At 39.4% G+C, this 20,007-nt stretch overlaps 2 protein-coding genes across 2 annotated transcripts; both read right to left on the reverse strand.

Moving 5' to 3' along the window:
• Positions 1–1,286: 1,286 nt before the first annotated feature.
• LOC141600639 (putative mitochondrial protein AtMg00310) lies at positions 1,287–1,640 on the reverse strand. Its single transcript, XM_074420884.1, has one exon. The coding sequence runs from the start codon at positions 1,638–1,640 to the stop codon at positions 1,287–1,289; it is 354 nt and encodes a 117-aa protein (XP_074276985.1).
• Positions 1,641–4,375: 2,735 nt separating this feature from the next.
• On the reverse strand, positions 4,376–10,182 carry LOC141599232 (ubiquitin-conjugating enzyme E2 2-like). The gene is made up of 6 exons (XM_074419193.1): positions 9,786–10,182; positions 9,572–9,656; positions 6,178–6,270; positions 5,091–5,179; positions 4,899–4,984; positions 4,376–4,715 (listed from the first exon to the last, which is right to left on the reverse strand). The coding sequence occupies exons 1-6, from the start codon at positions 9,858–9,860 to the stop codon at positions 4,673–4,675; spliced, it is 471 nt and encodes a 156-aa protein (XP_074275294.1). The 5' UTR covers positions 9,861–10,182; the 3' UTR covers positions 4,376–4,672.
• Positions 10,183–20,007: the final 9,825 nt, after the last annotated feature.

Below are 20,007 nucleotides of genomic sequence, written 5' to 3' on the forward strand. Positions count from 1 at the left end.
CTTACAGCCGGCGGCAGAACCTCCGACCACGAAAACCTACCAACTACTCTAGGAACTAAATGAGCTAAAACATGCGCAACACTATTGTTACTACGCCTAGTAAACGACCAAACAACCGAATTAAAAGAGTTACAAACATCTAAAATGTCAGACAAAACCAAATCAAGCATATTCCTTCCAACCGCCTTCTTTTTGAGCGCCTCCACGATCGGTAAGCAATCGCTCTCCATGACGATCTTCTCATGACCCCTCCTTGCAGCTTCACTAATCCCTTCTAAGACAACAACGGCTTCCGCAACCTGTGGTTCCCAGTATTGGTCAAGCACCTGCGCCACTCCCCACGGCACTCGCCCTCTCTCATCACGACAAATCGCACCCCAGCTCGTTCCCTCACCCTCCTTAGCACCTGCGTCCACATTAATCTTTACCACTCCTGCCTTCGGTGGTTCCCAGCCTCCCTCCTCACTCATTCCCACACGTCCTCCTCTTCTACCCTCCCGGCTAGCCACCACAAAACCTCCTCCATCAGACTCCTCTATAACGTCCAACGAACGCCTCACCACCCGCCCATGATCTACTTCCCATCCCTCAAAAATCACCTTGTTCCGGTGTTCCCACATAGCCCAACAACACACCATAAACAAGGCCTGCTCTCTACCCCCAAAGCTCCTCCATCTCGACTCCACCCAGTCTCTTATGCAAGCTCCCTCACTTTCCTCCTCCCCAAGACCCACTTCTGCCCAAACCCGTTTAGCAATAGCACAATCACGGAATAAATGAAGACTTGACTCAACAAAAGAATTACATAAAGAACAAAAAGCTGGCTCACCTCGAACTCGAGAAGCAATGTTCGCTCTTGTTGCTAAGGCCTCGTTACACAGCTGCCAGAAGAAAAGCTTCACTCGGGGCCACACCGGGATTTTCCAGAGCCACTTATCCTTACCCCAATCCGACACACCCCCTAACTCCAAAGCCTCCCTATCCCCCGCCAACCTACGGTAAGCTGACTTGACTGTGAATACACCATCTTTCTCTCCCACCCAATACCAATCATCCTGCGGCCGTGATGCGCTCAAGCGTATACGCAAAATCCTCTCACACTCAAAGGGTAAGAACAGCTCGGCTAGCCGAACCTCATCCCACCCCCCACCATGCTCCATAAGTTCGGCCACCACCATATTCTCCCTCCCCGGGACCTGAGGACTCAGCACACGCCCCATTTGTGACTCGGGAATCCACGCATCCAACCAAACTCGCGTCGTCAGGCCGTTCCCTATTCTTCTTCGCTATCCTCCATCCAGAACCCGCCTAGCCTCCACGATGCCTCTCCAAGTGTAACTTGGAGCATTACCCAGCTCAGCCATCATCACATTTCCCGCCGGATAATATTTTGCTCTCATAACACGCGCCCACAAACCTTTCGGAGCCGTTAACAGCTTCCATACTTGCTTACCCAGCAGAGCCATATTGAAGAGATAGAAGTCGCGAAAGCCCATTCCCCCGCAGCTTTTAGATCGACATAGACGATTCCACGACACCCAGCTGATTCCTTTCTTCCCTTCCTCCAATCCCCACCAGAACCGCGATATTAGAGATTTAAGCTCGTCGCAAAAATTTACGGGAATTTTAAAAATACTCATAACATAGGTAGGGAGTGAATTGGCCACAACCTTTATAAGAACCTCCTTACCCGCCCTAGACAAGATTTTCCCGCGCCACCCACTCAGCCTCTTGCTCAGCTTATCTCTTAGAATATCCGTGAGGATTTTTTTTTACTTTCCCACCACCGTCGGTAGCCCCAGATACCGCTCCTGCTCCTGGACCTCAACAATCCCCAACCTTGTAGCCAGATTACTACGTTTCTGCAGCGGGATTCCTTTACTAAACGAAACAGTAGTCTTCGCAAGACTGACCAGCTGTCCAGAAGCGCCCTCATATTGCCGCAGAATGGTATTAATAACATCAGTTTCCTCCATTCTTGCTCGCGTGAAAAAGATGCTGTCGTCTGCGAACAATAAATGCGAAATAGGCGGGGCTGTAGTAGCGATTCTAATACCGTGCAAGCTACCCACTTCTACGGCTCTACGCAGCAGGCTAGACAAGACTTCCGCGCACAAAATAAAGAGATATGGCGACAACGGGTCTCCTTGTCGTAGCCCTCTCGAAGGTCTAAACCCGTCCGTGGGTTGCCCATTAATCAAAACCGAGAATGACACCGTCGTGACACAAGCCATGACCCGAGAAACCCAACCCCTATCAAAACCCATAACAGACAAAACCCGTTCAAGAAAGCTCCATTCGACCCTATCGTACGCTTTTGCCATGTCAAGCTTAATGGCCATAAACCCCTCCTTACTTTTCGACATCTTCATGAAATGGAACATCTCAAAGGCAATTAACACATTATCCGAAATAGACCTACCCGGGGTAAAGGCACTTTGATTCTCTGAGACGATTTCCCCAAGAAGCTCTTTAAGCCGGTTAGCCAAAACTTTGGAGACGAGTTTATAAGCTACATTACACAAACTAATCGGCCGGAAGTCTCGTATGTTCTCTGGAGTTTTCTTTTTCGGAATAAGCACAATGTTGGTTTTATTCAACTCTCTTGGAGAAGCCTCTCCCCGCAAAATAGCTAGCACCGATGAAACCACCTCATGCCCAACCGACCCCCAATATGTTTGATAGAACAACCCATTCATCCCATCCGGGCCTGGCGCCTTCAACGGGTGCATTTGATTTAGCGCATCAGTCACCTCATCCTCGTTGTATTCTCGTCTCAAACGGTCATTCATGTCAGCAGTGATACGCTGCCCTACCCCGTGTAGGATCTCCTCGGGAATAAACGGGTTCGAAGAATGGAACAAATCTCGAAAATAATTCATAGCGACAGCAGCCACGGCATCATCTCCACTTCGAAGCACTCCCTCATCGTCAACAAGCTGAGCAATATGGTTTTTCCTTTTTCTTTCCCCTGCTCTAGTGTGGAAAAATTTAGTGTTCTTATCGCCATCCTTCAACCACAATGCCCTCGATCTCTGCCTCCAATATTGCTCCTCTTGTTTTCTCAACCCCGCTATTTCCGCAACCAGTTTACGTCGCCGCTGAACATTGACCTCAGATCGCTCCTTCTCACTCAACGCACCAAGCTGTTTATCCTTCATTCTGATGCTCCGGCTGATCTAATGAATGCTCGTACCTTTCCACTTTCGCAATTCCCTAGCACACTCGTCCAAGACACGAACCAAGCTCCCGCTGCCCCTAGCAACCCCACGCTCAATAGCTTCACTACACTCCTCCTCCCCCACCCAAATTTGTTCAAATTTAAAGCATCGGCTTCTTTTCTTCTCCTCCACCCGACAGTTAAGAACAAGCTTTAAGGGAGCATGATCCGACCATTCTCGCGTCAAATAGAATAACCGAGCATACGGGAAGAGTTCAATCCAAGTTGGTAAACATAAGGCTCGATCTAGCATACATTGTCGATTGGCTTTTGTTTATAAATGATTTAAACATAATTGAGCATACGGGAAGAGTTCAATCCAAGTTGGTAAACATAAGGCTCCATCTTTCTCTCCCACCCAATACCAACCACGAACTTTTGTTTATAAATGATTTAAACATAATTGAGCTTCTTTTATCAACTATAAAATATATTTATAAAGATGACCCTAATGGGAACCCCGTGCATCGCACGGGCTTTTCAACTAGTTGTCTAGTATGATACGTAATTTGCATTAAGATTCACCCTCGGGTGGTTTACCTGGTATACGTGGTTTGCAGGCTATCACGTACACCCGCGGGTTTACCCAGTGCGCACCGAAGGTAGCGGCTGCGGGTTCCCTCGTTACCTAAAAAAAAAAGAATACCAACTTTTATTGGGATTTTGTATTTTCGGAAAATTGGACTCTATCGCTCGAAAAAAGCTTTCTTTATTAATATAGATAGATAGATATAGATATAGATGTGGCCGATGTGTCACTCGACTTAGTTTGAGACGGGTCATTTCGAGGGTATTGTAAAGTTTGGCCGATGTGTCACTCGAGGTCCCTTCTTGTGTTGAGTAAGGTTTTTGTGATGTGAAATTACCTAAATATCCTCTATTTCCCTGACAAACAATACATTACCAATACAATTCGTGGGTAAAACAGGTTCGACATAAATTGACCTGAAAACTTCATTAAGCTGATTCAACTCGTTGATCCCAAGGCCAAAAATAATATTCATTTGTCGGGTCTAGGTATAAGAGAGAACCAGAACCAGGAAGACAACTGCATATCCTTACAATAGGGATCGGTACAACACTTAAAATACATCCTCCAAATGGTGTAATGCCCCCACAGAAGATAAGAGAAATAATGTAGAAGAGAAATGAACATTTTCAGTATGCCGCACGGTTACATTTCATGCAAAAGCCAACTTTCAGCAATACATTTCTTGTTACAATTAGCAACTTGGAACTAATTCAACAGATGATACAACCATGAAGAATAGTTTATGCTATATAATTGGAATTATATTCACCTACTTTGAAACTCGGAAAATAAGAAACAAGTCAGGTCATCTCCTTCTGAGATACACTATACATGTGAATGTGATGCTATTGCTCTCAGTGCTGAAAGGTAAGATTTCTTCGAACGGCAATGATTGAAGTTCAAACAACAAATTTCTTGCCTCAGAAACAATCAATGGACTTACGAGCACATCTACGAACCCTCCTGTTAAAAACCCATCATCTAATGTCAGCTAAATAAATGAAAAAAAATCACTGCCTACACATTTTTTAATTATGTGCAAAAACAATCAGCAAGTTTATTCATCAGCTGAGAGAGCAGATTTTCTTTTTTGAACATGTGATAAACAAGGAGAGGGGAGGTATTGTGATGAGCAAAGTTACGAACTTGTGATAAGCTTGATTGTCATGCTGGTAGAGATGAGCAGCTTCGGGATTTGCTGGGCTTGAAGGATTGGGGTCAGTCAGAAGGGACTGCATAGACCAGTAGGTATCAAAACACATCTGACTGTAAAGCAATTATAGCAATTTTGGTGCCATTGACTTTGGAATTAACATTTCAAATGTCGAAATGTAGTACCTGGATAGATGTCAATATCGTAGCTACGTTGTGGCAGGGTGACCAAGCATCCTGAATGATGTCCATGCATAATGTACCATCGTGATAAACTGCAAATTCATGACAGCAAATGGCAAACGTTTCAACTTCACCTTATCTACTATATTCATCAAAATTGTCACATGGTTAGCTATATTACTATGACAACGGTATCATGGTTTGACGTTCAGTTGGCCATACTCGGACAGTCGAACTAGCCGATTGGTTGTCCGTACCATGCAACACCAATATTGACACTTCACTTAGGTTGCGTGTTGCATGAGGACACAAGCTCATTTCAACACACAACTTGGAAACCTCAGTTTAAGCAAAAAATTGAATTGTTTTAAGAACTAGGCGTGTGTGGCATTCTGGCATACTTCTGTGCCTGAGTCTTGCATTGAGGCTAACTGGCTAAGCAACATAAGTGATAAGTGAAGTACAAACAAATGTTCAAATTCCGACTCCCATGAGCTTCTAGTCCAGTAGTCCACAAACCAATTGATTTTAGATAGAGCAGCAACCAAGCAAACAAGTTGAACAAGGCAGTACCATGTTTCCAATTTCATACTCCCTATGTCTCTACCTTCCGACAATAAATTTAACTATTTCACATAGCTTTAGAAATTAGCCACTATATCATAGCAGGAATATTACTAGATTTACGGCTTATTTCGCTACGCATAAGGCGGTCATGTCCTTTTTCAGAAGATAAAGATGGTCATGTGACTCATGTCCTACAGATTGGAAGATCTAATATGTGATGTAAAACCAAAAATAGGACAATTAAGCCAATTCGTTAATCAAGTTATCGGTTTAATGAACCGTTTTAACTTGGACAATATTACAAAAACTTGCAACAAACCTACTTAATTTACGAGAATTGGAGGTCAATACTGTGTGTTGCCATATCACATATACTTTGTGAGCTCGTCACATTTTCAATTCAGCTCCACTACAATGACTACACGTATTATAAGAACGATTATAATAGTTTATAACTTATATTGATATTTATAACCTGCATCGAATTGGATAAAGAGAACAGAATTCAGTGAAAACAAATTACCATTAGGATGAAAAATCTCTGACGTGAAACGAACCCGAGGAGGCTTTGCTGGGTAACTGTCGGTAAATGTCATCCTCAAACTAAAAATCCCACCTGCAAGACCCAACAAAATATGATAGAAGTGAATATCCTTGATGTCGCCTTGTCCGGTACCTTAAGCATATGCCTTGTGTTCTATCCCAGTTAATTGTTTACGTTCGGTATTCTTTTGTAGGAGTCGTTTACTCCTTCTGATTCTTTGGAAATGCTTCATTTGATTTTCGCACAAGGATTAAAAGGTTGTGATTAACGTGACGAGTCTCACCAATAAAGTTACAAAAACGTACTCAAAATCGAAATGGGGAAATTACACTCGATAGGCCAAAAAAATCAGTCCGTCTCATTATAGACGGCCACTATAGACGGATAGTGGCCCACTCACAAAATTAAAGTGAGAGGGCAAGTGGGGTATCCATTTTCCACCCACTTGCACTACCCACTTTCATTTGTGAGAAGGACACTATCCATCTATAATTGTTCTATCCCAATTAATTGTTTACCTTAGGTATTCTTTGGTAGGGGTCGTTTACTCCCTCGGATTCTTTGGAAATGCTTCATTTGCTTTTTTGCACAACGATTATGGTTGTGATTAAGGTGATGAGTAGACCTGGCAAAACCCGATCCGACTCAACAAAACCGATCCGACTCGCCCGAGATCGAACCCGTCTGGCACCCGAAAATACAAAAAAATCACAACACCTGAAACCGACCCAATCCGATCTGACATAACCCGATTCTTAATAACATCCGATAACCGATATAACCCGGACCTCATAACACCGAAACCGACTAAATCCGACACGGAAAAAGCCCGACCCGAGTAAGACTCGACTAACCGTTACAAACCCGAATAAGTCTATGTATAAGACTACAACGAACGTTAAATTTATAAATTAAGAGTTTTGTGGTAATTTGTTTTTATCGTTTGTCATGTGAATGTGAATGTCTAAAATATACGAATCGACTCGAACTTTACTAATGTTAATATTTAGTTTATTTTAACACTTAGATCTATGAGTTTGACTAAATTTATTTTTAAATTTTAATTGTGCATATTTATATACTTTATTTTTGTTGTATGTGAGAGATTAATGTTATACCAAAAGACATGACTATTTAATTTGCAATTTCCTAATTTGTAGTCTAACGTGTGTTTGTGGAATTGTGGGCAAAAGCCACTTAACCACAACTCTTAGAACCATTTTGCGTAAATAGAAAATGGAGAATGTGGCGTAAGTGGGTGATTAGTGACTTAATTAATACTATTTCTTATATTTTCCACGTTTTTAGTTAGAACATTGGGTGATCGGCAATCACAGATATTTGAGTAAGACGGTTTTATACAAATTTATTTAATATTGGTATACATTAAAGTTTATTTGACTACGGTCTTACTCTTTTAGACCGAAACGAATACGAGCTGAGCTAAACTTTACTGAACTTAATAGAACAAAACTGAACCAAAAGAAGTTGGACGAAATTGAATCGAACATAATTGAGCTAAATTGAACTGAACTTCACTTAATTGAGCTAAATTGAACTCATTGTAGCTAAAATAAACTTAATTGAGTTAAACTGAACTAAATGTTGGTGGACTAAATAGAACTGAACTTGATTGAGTTAAATTAAACCGAGCTAAACTTAATTGAGCTAAATCAAGGTGTATTGAACTGATTGTAGCTGAACTAAACTTAATTAAGCTAAATCGAGCTAAATTGAACTAATATATTGTAACCGAACAGAACATAATTGAGCTAAATTGAACTAAATGTAGGTGGACTGAATTGAATTGAACTTGATTGAGCTAAGTTAAACGGGGTTGAACTTAATTGAGCTAAATCGAAACAAATTGAGCTGATTGTAACTAAAATGAACTTAATTGAGATACATTGAGCTAAATTGAATTGATTATAGTTGTACTGAACTTAATTGAGCTAAACTAAGCTAAATGTAGTTGGACTGAATAGTATTGAACTTGATTGAGCTAAATTAAACTGAGTTTAATTGAGCTAAATTGAACTTAACTTAAGTCAATCTAAATTTGCATTTAACTTAGCTAAACGTAATTTAACTTGGACTTAACTTAAACTTAAAACTTTACTTAAATTAAATTAAGATAATAAACTTAATTAACCTAAGATAATTCAGCGTAACTTAATTCTTAAAATTTAACTTAAATAAACTTAATTTACTTATAAGCTACATTTTCAGGTTCAGGTCAAATCGAGTTCGGTTGACTATAGTTAGTTCCATTCAAATTTACGTGAATTCAAGTTCGGTTGATTTTGAACTTGAATTCACAATCAAGTCAAAATATATTTCCCATACACTCTCATTCAATATTATATAAATAAGATGCTTAGTTCATAAATTCATTATCAATCGACCAATGGTAAATAGTCTTAAATTAAAAATTTGAAAATAATATCTTATATATTTTTTTTAATAACTATCTATGTACACTATCGTATAATATTAAAGAACGGCCTAAAAATTGATAAATTGAGACCCGTTAATTTAGACTTGGCAAATAGGTCAACCAAGATCTCGAGTCGGAACTCGAGTTCTAGATCCAGGTCATTCAGGTCGGGTTTGGGTCGGGTCGATTTTGTCTAGTCTACCCGTTTCAACCCGATAAGAGTTAGTATTTATTTTTTGACCCGAAATGAACCGCTACATGATTTCTAACCGAACTGACTTGATCCATAACGAACCGTCACCCAACAAGTGTTCTACATTTCGACCCGATACCCGAGGTCAATCATAACCCAAATAATCCGACCAGACCCAATCCGACCCAAAAATGTTCATGACTCGAATTAATCCGACATCACAATAACCCGAACCTGAAATAACTCGACTCGAATCCGACTCGACCCACCCGATTGCCACCTCTAGATGAGTCTCACCAAAAAAAAGTAGGGTGATTTTACTAACAAAAAGTACTCAAAATCTAAATGGGGCAATTATACCCAATAGGCCAAAAATAGAACGGTTTTTCTAACCAGATAAGAATCCCAAAAGGGAAAGAAATAAATGATATTTTTATGAAAAATTACAATATCAATTACTTTTATATACATTTATTACTTTCCCTTTTGGGTTTTTTTATCAAAATAGAATACGGGGCATTTACTGAGAATCAGAGGGGTAATATTTACGAGTAATAAATTACATTTCCGTTTTAGAATTACCTAAAAATCCTCTATTTCCCTGACCAACAACACATTAAGTACCTGTATTCATTTTCAGCTAAATTTTCAATCCAAATACACCCAAAACACTTAATAACTTATCTCGTTATTAAACATGTCAAAAGTAAAGTTAAACAAATAAACGTGTGTGGAATACAAACCTTCCCAAGGGCTCTCGTCAGGGCCGAAAATGGTAGCGCTCCACACAAATAGATTATCATCAGATAATGGACTTGCACTACAACCCTGAAATAAATATACACCAATCCCAACAAAATCAATAATAAAAAAAAAAAAATTACATGAAAATTAAGACTAAAGTCGCTAAAGTCATAAAGCGGTGGTACTCATAACTGTCAAAGGAAATGAAAATACCTCAGGAGGTTCATTGATGATGGATTTGAGATCTGACATGAGACGAAGTTGAGCTGAAGATGAAGACGACGCCATTATCAATTACCAAATTATGATTTGATGAATAATTATGTTAATTTGTTTTCTCTTACTTATGACTTTTTTTTTGGGGGGGTGTTGGTGAATTTAGCAGGGGAATTTAAAGATAGTTGAGATCTAACGCAAAGTAGCGACAACTGTTGCAGGAATGGACGAGATTATATATATATAAATAAACTAAGGGATGTGGAAATGTGGGGGGATTACAAGTAGTATAGTTGGGACGGTGGATTGGTAAAAGATCAGTAGAATAAAAAAAGAAAAAGAAAAGATAAGGGAGAAAGGCGGAGGTGTGGAGGTGGGAATTTGGCACAAATTATTGTTTCTGACAGACTATTCCTTTTTATAAAAGACGAGAATATAACTATTTAATCCACAAAATATTATCACTAGAGGCGTCACTTTTTAACCTGAAAATGATTGTGAAAAATAATGTTAACATGTTACCCGAAAATAACAACATTTTATTATAAACTGACAAGATGTTGCCCATCTTATTTCAGACGAGAAACAGTCGTCTGAAACAAGACACACTATTGTTTATAAAATTGTTGTAGGAGTATTTAATTTTAAAATGGTCTTAAAATTTCGTTTTTTATTTACGGAGTGGGAATTTGGAAGGAAGGGAATCAAATGGAATAAAAGGGTTGATAAATGTGGACGATTTTGGACAGCTTGATGAGAAAGAATCTCTTGCAATTAATATCCAGGTTTTTGTTTTGTTTTCTTCTCTTGTATAGTTGTGTGTGACTGTGATATGCAAATGGGTTTGCTTGGTTGTTTGGGTCAACCGTCAATTATGATGCATTCATGTACCGTGTACCATTTTATGTCCTCATTTTAACACTTCCTTTGTATCAAAAAAATTCTTGTCCTGTTGTCTAAAAAAAAAAAAAAAAAAAAAAAAAAAAAAATCTTGTCACGGAAATAATTCTGAATAGGAATATTTGGGAATAAAACATTACAACAAATGACCCAAATAGAGTAGAGAGGGAAGCACATGGGGGTGCCCCCACCTTGTCCCTATATCCATTTTGTGAGTGACATTACCCGTCACTTGCTCCGACCCGTCTTCAGCAAGACTAGCTGATAAAACATACTCCTTCTCATCCAAAGTATAGGTAACACTTGTTTAATCACACTTATCGAGGCACGTTTTGCAACGTGTATATCTTTAGTTACACATTATTAAAAATTATAAAAATATGATATTCTTATACCATTCATGATGATAAATCAAACAAGATCTCACATGACTATATTTTGTCTTATAGATTAAAAATAATATCAAAGATTCACTACGACCATGAATAATGCCAAAAAGCAAGTGTTACCTTTGGTTTGGATGGAAGGGAGTAGTTCATTACATGGCTAATTACTTAAATGATTATCACATAAATATGGTCACCGTTGGTCACATAGGTGTAACAACTGATCGATCCAATAGTTCTCATATTTTTTTTTGTGTAAACCGGGGTGTCAACTGTCGACAACAGTCGAGGCCAAAGAGTTTGCTCCATTCCCATGGGCATGGATCGAACCCCTGACCTCATGGTTAAGGGATGAGGTGAGCAACAACCACACCAAACCCATTTGGTTAGTTCTCATATAATGTTGTAATATTGAATATATTAAGCAAAAAATGCTGATAAGTGCATATTTTATATACTTTCATCCCCTATATTAACTTCATTTTATTTGTTATTTAGCACTTATCATAGTGTCATGAGCTAATATTTGTTGTTCTAGTGTATTTGCTTGTCTTAACATGTTTTTGTAGGAATCTAAGCATTTAGAGGCTTTTTCCTATCATTCTATACACTAAGTTCATTAAGCTAAACAAGACCAAGTGTTGGACTAAGCATGGAGTATTGGATTGGGTGTTTGCATGAAGATTTGTTGGATTGAAGTGAGAATTGCAAATGTTGCCAACAATCAAAGTCAAAGCCCAAATGTTCAAGTCCAAGTCAAGGTGGAAATCATAAGATTCTAACAAGCTTAGGATGCTCATTTAGATGCTCAATGAAAGATTTATGAAGCATTAACCGGGTGCATTAAGGAGCATTTATCGCAAACATTGGATTCCTCAAGAAATTAAGTGAGGAATTAAGAGAAAATGCCCGGAGACACACGACCCCGATCGGGGCCACCTAACCCCGATCGGGGCCGCATGCATCTAGTGTAACACCCCCATACTCCAAGTGCCTTACCAGGACCACTCAGGTATGAAGACATCACCATCTCGGTCGCCCGAGGTATGATAATCAAATAGACAAAACAGAAACAACATTTATTATAAGTAGTTTAATGAATAAGTACAATCCTCGAAACCAAACTGAAAGTACCATACATTATTCCAAACTATCTGTTCTCAACTGAAATGTAAATAAATGCTAAACTACAAATGGAAGACTCTATCGTCATGTCGTGGCCATCCCGGCCTATCCCAAAGACTCATCGCTATACCGCTCAATATCTCGCTCACCATCCCCGAATGGATCACCGCAGTTTACAAAACAACACCGGGTCAAGACTAATCACACAATCAATATAGATAACAATAACAAGATACACAGACAATAACCGAATCACACACACACACACACACCAATTCCCATCATCTCAATATCGACCGTCCACTTTGGACCGCCGCCAGCCGATGGGGGACCGCAATGTTCCCACCTAAGCCCCGCTCATCGTACGAGCGATAACCCTGTCCCATTAATGTGCACATCCCCTTCCGTGGCGGGTTCCACGAAGGGCGAAACTAGGGCGTGAAGTCACTCCCGCAAGTGACCCCACTCAGCCGAGAACGCATCTCGAGAGCCATAGACAACCAAGCACAATCACAATCACAATCACAATCATCATATCAAACAACTAACTACAAAGACATCACCAATATCCCATTATGGGACTAATACTGAGTAGGAAATCCTACCTGGAAAGCACAACACGCAGACGGTATCTACAGCTGTATCAAAACGGCCCCTCTACGAATTCTCCTCCTATCATACATAACACATAAAGACTACCAATTACTTACTACTCATAAAACCCCCAAACCCTAAATTAGGGTTTGACCAAACCTAGCAAAACATTAGAAAAATTATGCTAGAAGCTTACCCTCGACGCAAGGAATCCAACGACACTAAAAAAAAAAGAAGAACCGACCGTCGAACTCGGGAATTGTTAAGGATGCGATTAGGAAGAAGAATCGATCGCTTTCTCTCTTAAACAGGTTTTAGGTTTTGGTAAAAGTGTTTTAAAACAAAGACGATTATGTTTAAATACCTTAATCGCATAATTAACAAAACCCGAGAAAAACACCCCGTAAACCGGACACTCGATCGAGTATCCAAGGTACTCGATCGAGTACCCCCTTACTCGATCGAGTACCCCAGCTACTCGATCGAGACCCAACAGTCGAAACTATTTTATTTCGCAACTTGCCCTTTACTGACAGAGTAAGGGCTACTCGATAGAGTACCCCAAGACATATAAATACGGAGTATTACAGTCTTCCCTCCTTAAAAAGAACTTCGTCCCCGAAGTTCAACCCATACATAAAAACAACCATACTGACTCGACCAAGACACAACAACTTAGCTAAGGACTCAAGAACTCGACCGAACATAGAACATGAACTCTTAACCCCCGCTCTACCAACTATGCTTACTTCCACAACATGACTCACTATATCGTATCTACCACATATATATCTCTCACGACACCAACTCCATACATAATCAATTACCATCCTCTAATGCTGCTAGCTCCATAATATCATCAACTATCAAATCTAAAATCAAGACACTCATAGACATCAAACGGAATGTTACATTCTACCACCCTTAAAAGGAACTTCGTCCTCGAAGTTTACTCACACTCGTAACCTCGTCATCCGACTGTCAACACTAGCGAAATATTCTCACACTCCTAAACATCACGCTACTACAAGCACGGTCATGACCTTTAATAAAATCACCCACAACACGAATCGATCTTTATTCTACATTAAGACTCAACTTCCGAATGTATTACCATATGTACAACCATCAAAATCTGTTTTATCGCATCCTACTCCTCTTAAGATAAATGTTACGTCCTCGTAACCTACTAATACTATATCCTTAGTTATATCGTCTCATTATTCTCATCATCATCACATGTCATAGATAACCACCTAGAACCTAAACACTCGCCATGCACATATCCAAGGCTCTCTTACTTAAACAACTCTCATACTTCACTTCACTCGTCACACCACCTAACCTATACTACAAAATCCTTAACTTAATCCAAAACTTCACTTGTTCCCTATTACCGCAACATGACACACCTCTCTATATAAACTACATAAAACTCTTATCGTCAAAAGCATAACTCACGATCCACACTTGTTACGTACACTCACACTAGATCCTCAAGTTCCTTTCTTTCATTACCGCAAAACTCATGCATAACTTAATATGACACTAATTCCCTCAACACCCTACACTCACTGTCCCAACAAAAGATTATGAACCACCTGCATATATCAGATCATTACCACACATGTTCTACGAATCACTTGTCATTATCATATCCACTAAAGCCTTATTTAGAACAAGATCAAAATTACTGTAACAACCTCTCACAACCGTGTCCCATCAATAGAACATCATTATACCATGACAACAACGAAAACATATTCAACTCTATTTCATATCATACTCTACCTCATTTTCAACTTAACCTGGTAAAGAAAACATCAATAAGCAAGACAACTGTCTACATGCTCAACCAAAACTCACAAAGAACGACAGCAAACAAAACAACAATCTATGTATAACTGGTATGCACTTTCGAAAACTCGTATCATAATCATCCCGCCTACTCCACCACAACCGGTGACGGCATCACAACACCGCCACCAACAGCCACATCGTAGTGCGAAAATACCCGCATCACAACACTATGTACCGTGCCCGGATCACCACCCGAGGCACCACAACCACACCGATAGACATCACAACTGCATACGATTCCCATAAACACTGACTGAGCATAACTTCTCAGACAAGAAAAACTTACTCAAATCCACTTTACTCAATCACAACGCAACATATTATATGAATAAATGGATAAGCACCTCATGAGCATCATTTCCACCATTTTACGGAATACATATGTATTATAAATACACATACAATTATAACTAACCATGCCATATCAATTAAATTATCACTTTTGATCATCATTCCATCAGATTGTCGTACCCTACATATATCACAAACATTCATATAACATCTTTATAACTATCACACCATACTGCTTCTCGTGAGGTCAGAACCTCACACAAACATTTATACACATCATAGACCCATAATCACATCCAACTAGTCAATCCTGATCACGTAAGTTACCACTCGATAAAGGTTATCTGTCGCCCGAGCTTAACTCATATGCCCTTCATATGACATTTTCCCATTCGCATAACCATCACCTCATGCCATACCATTAATATTCAACCACTAGCGCTCGCCTCATATAACCACATCTTATACTCTTTCATAACCATACTTATCAATCTGGTCTCTACAAAATCAGCCTCTTTAGAATTACCATCTCTCTAACATACCGTCACCCTTATCCACTAGTCATAAACCATAACACTACCACTTTGTCCCAGGACATCAAACCTCTTCACTCATCTCTAAACATCACGATTTATTTCCTATCTTTGGTTAACATCCCAAACAACGAACATCGAATCCATGAACAAAATTACCTCAACATTCTTTCCAATACTATCTTTAATTGTATCATCATCTAACTCTCCACCAAAATCTCATATCATGCAGGTATTCTACCAACTTCTTGCTTTCCTTAATTCCTCAAAACTCAAAACTAATCATGTTGTTCTGGAACTTCTATATAACTGTAAACTCAAATCCTCATGATAGTATCATACATCTCGACGATTCCTTACTTTTATATCACATAACCTCGGTGAACATTTCCTTAGTTTTACTCCCCTCATTCTTTTCTTTTGCCCTTGACAAAATCCCTTAATAATTCAACTCTTCATTATTTCTATCTAACTCTCTAGTGCTCCGGTTACCTTCTCATTGTTCAAGAACTCACATCTCATTATTTTATATCGATATCATCTCCCTCTTTCTTACCATAGATATCCTCTTATTATGCTATCACTCACCCTTGCTACTAATCTGTCCATAAAATCAATGTTTAAACAATTGCATCTCCCTTTTTACGTCTCAAGAAATCAAAATTCATTTTATACCATTAATTGCCCAAGGAAGTCACACATTAGTTTCACCTCTTGATAACACAAATTCCCAAACTCACTCACTATCTGCAAATCCAAGACGCGCCATATCTCCATTAAGTTCACTATATACCACTCTTCTCAATTCCTCTAAAACGATCTTTCACTACATATATTCTTAACTCACACGATTCCTAACCATCTCCCTCCATAATTCCTTACATATCTCAAGTTGCCACCATCCACATCCTTCCTTTCGATCTTTTCATTCTCACGTTTCCTTAGACTCACATCATCCCTTACCCATATTTACTTACTTTTTACCTTACTCAACCCTAAATCATATCACTCATCTCATCTCAAACATGCTCCATGCCTCAATAAGCCTTAACAATCTTTCTTTTCTTTTTCCACTATCTATCACAACCACATATAACTCATGTCCTCCCACCGAACTCCTACTCATCATAGGTGCCACTCTTTACACCACAAAATTGGGTAACTTACGCGTCAAGACCAACATACATGTAAAACAATGCACAAAGAAGCAAAATGACGCCTTTGAATTAAACATAATATACAACGAAGTCAAAAGATAAGCATATGACCCAAAACAGGGGTCACTAGATCGAGTACAGGCCACTCGATCGAGTAAGTGACTTACTCGGTCGAGTAGGTGAAGATCAGAAGCACGTAAAACAAATTACCAGGGCTACTCGACCGAGTACCCAAGGCTACTCGATCGAGTACCCCCCTACTCGATCGAGTACCCCAAGGCTACTCGATCGAGTACCCCCATACTCGATCGAGTACCCCAATTCTCAGCACTGTCCAGTTTTCGTAAAACAGTCATAACTCACTCATTACTTGGTCATTTTGGGCGTGTGACCTATCGTTAGAATCGTAAAAGGACAAGCTATCACCTCCAATTGGAATCACATCAAAATCATTTATGCATCTCAAGTTATAGCAGTTTAAAGACAACCTCTTTATCATCGAAAAACACAACTATTGATTTTTACTTCCCAAACGACTTAAACAACAACAAGGTTGACAAAACGACCAAGACTCATAAAACCAATATTGCTAATCTCATGTTACCATCTTCAAAAATCAAGCAACATCATCCATCATGCACATATATTATTCAACTTACCAATCACATATTACCCACATGTTATCTCACATCTCCCAACATACTAAGCAACATTATAAACGCAACATGTGATATAGCTAAGCATGAAATTTTATCAAGCTTTTCATATAATCAACGAAACAGTGACGTCATATTATCAAATGCCACATAGTAATCATCCAACATGCTTTTCTATTCCAACAACAATTCTATATATCTCATCAATCTTTCAATTCAGATCCCCCATCCTCCACATACATGCATCCATCAATTCATACAACATACTACTACATAGATGCACACAGCACACAATCAGCACATAACGATCCCGACACATATCCCATGGTGACCGGTTCAAAATTGTAGGGCGAGTTCGCGACTTTAGGACGTCTCCCAAGTCTTTGCATTAGCACCTACAACCTTTACCCCGGGTTCATTTTAATTGACTCCCTAGATTCATTAGATTCATTGGTTACGAGGTTTCGGGATCGTCGCTCCGATACCATTTGTAACACCCCATACTCCAAGTGCCTTACCAGGACCACTCGGGTATGAAGACATCACCATCTCGGTCGCCCGAGGTATGATAATCAAATAGACAAAACAGAAACAACATTTATTATAAGTAGTTTAATGAATAAGTACAATCCTCGAAACCAAATCGAAAGTACCATACATTATTCCAAACTATACATTTCTCAATCGAAATGTAAATAAATGCTAAACTACAGCGGAAGACTCTATCGTCATGTCGTGGCCATCCCGGCTATCCCAAAGACTCATCGCTATACCGCTCAATATCGCTCACCATCCCCGAATGGATCACCGCAGTTTACAAAACAACACCGGTCGTACTAATCACACAATCAATATAGATAACAATAACAAGATACACAGACATACCGAATTGAATCACACACACACACACACACCAATTCCCATCATCTCAATATCGATCGTCCCCTGGACCGACCGCGCGATGGGGACCGCAGCCGTTCCCACCTAAGCCCCGCTCATCGTACGAGCGATAACCCTGTCCCATTAATGTGCACATCCCCTTTCGTGGCGGGTTCCACGAAGGGCGAAACTAGGGCGTGAAGTCACTCCCGCAAGTGACCCCACTCAGCCGAGAACGCATCTCGAGAGCCATAGACAACCAAGCACAATCACAATCACAATCACAATCATCATATCAAACAACTAACTACAAAGACATCACCAATATCCCATTATGGGACTAATACGAGTAGAAATCCTACCGGAAAGCACAACACGCAGACGGTATCTGTTTGTATCAAAACGGCCCCTCTACGAATTCTCCTCCTATCATACATAACACATAAAGACTACCAATTACTTACTACTCATAAAACCCCCAAACCCTAAATTAGGGTTTGACCAAACCTAGCAAAACATTAGAAAAGTTATGCTAGAAGCTTACCCTCGACGCAAGGAATCCAACGACACGAAAAAAACAAAGAAGAACCGACCGTCGAACTCCGGAATTGTTAAGGATGCGATTAGGAAGAAGAATCGATCGCTTTCTCTCTTAAACAGGTTTTAGGTTTTGGTAAAAGTGTTTTAAAACAAAGACGATTATGTTTAAATACCTTAATCGCATAATTAACAAAACCCGAGAAAAACACCCCGTAAACCGGACACTCGATCGAGTATCCAAGGTACTCGATCGAGTACCCCCTTACTCGATCGAGTACCCCAGCTACTCGATCGAGTACCCAACAGGTCAGAAACTATTTTATTTCGCAACTTGCCCTTACTCGACAGAGTAAGGGCTACTCGATAGAGTACCCCAAGACATATAAATACGGAGTATTACAGTCTTCCCTCCTTAAAAAGAACTTCGTCCCCGAAGTTCAACCCATACATAAAAACAACCATACTGACTCGACCAAGACACAACAACTTAGCTAAGGACTCAAGAACTCGACCGAACATAGAACATGAACTCTTAACCCCCGCTCTACCAACTATGCTTACTTCCACAACATGACTCACTATATCGTATCTACCACATATATATCTCTCACGACACCAACTCCATACATAATCAATTATCATCCTCTAATGCTGCTAGCTCCATAATATCATCAACTATCAAATCTAAAATCAAGACACTCATAGACATCAAACGGAATGTTACATCTAGCCCATTTACGTTTCTTTTCCTCTCCTATAAATAGGAGAGGTGTTCCGGGGTTTTGGGGCATCTCTTGTTCACGTCTCATTTTACTCTTTCATAGCCTTAAGCACTATAATTTCTCTCATTAGTTTTCTCATTAGTTTACAATTTAGTTAAGCTTGTAGTTGTTAAACATTTGGTTATTTATATATTCAAGCATTTGGTTTCCAAGTTAGTTCTATCAAGCTCCTACTTTGGTAATCTTTCTCTTATTTACATTTTTGTATTTTATTTATGAGTTTAATATTAGTCCTTTACATTTCATCATTAGTATACAATTTCCACTTTAGTTATAACTACTACAATATGCTTTATAATCTAAATATCATTTGCATTTCCTTTACAAATATGAGTAGCTAAATTACCTAGTCTAAGGGCTAGGGGAGCCATGCAAAACCAAATATATAACATGATAAAATAGATTAATAATAATGTTGTTCATATTGCTTCTATCACATGCTTGTGCCTCAATGTTTAATCTTTGTTTAGGGCCCTATTCAATTGATTAAGTTTGTTTATTCGTTCTATAAGTCGA

Source organism: Silene latifolia, chromosome 9, assembly GCF_048544455.1.
Source record: "Silene latifolia isolate original U9 population chromosome 9, ASM4854445v1, whole genome shotgun sequence".
Classification (NCBI taxonomy): Eukaryota; Viridiplantae; Streptophyta; class Magnoliopsida; order Caryophyllales; family Caryophyllaceae; genus Silene; species Silene latifolia.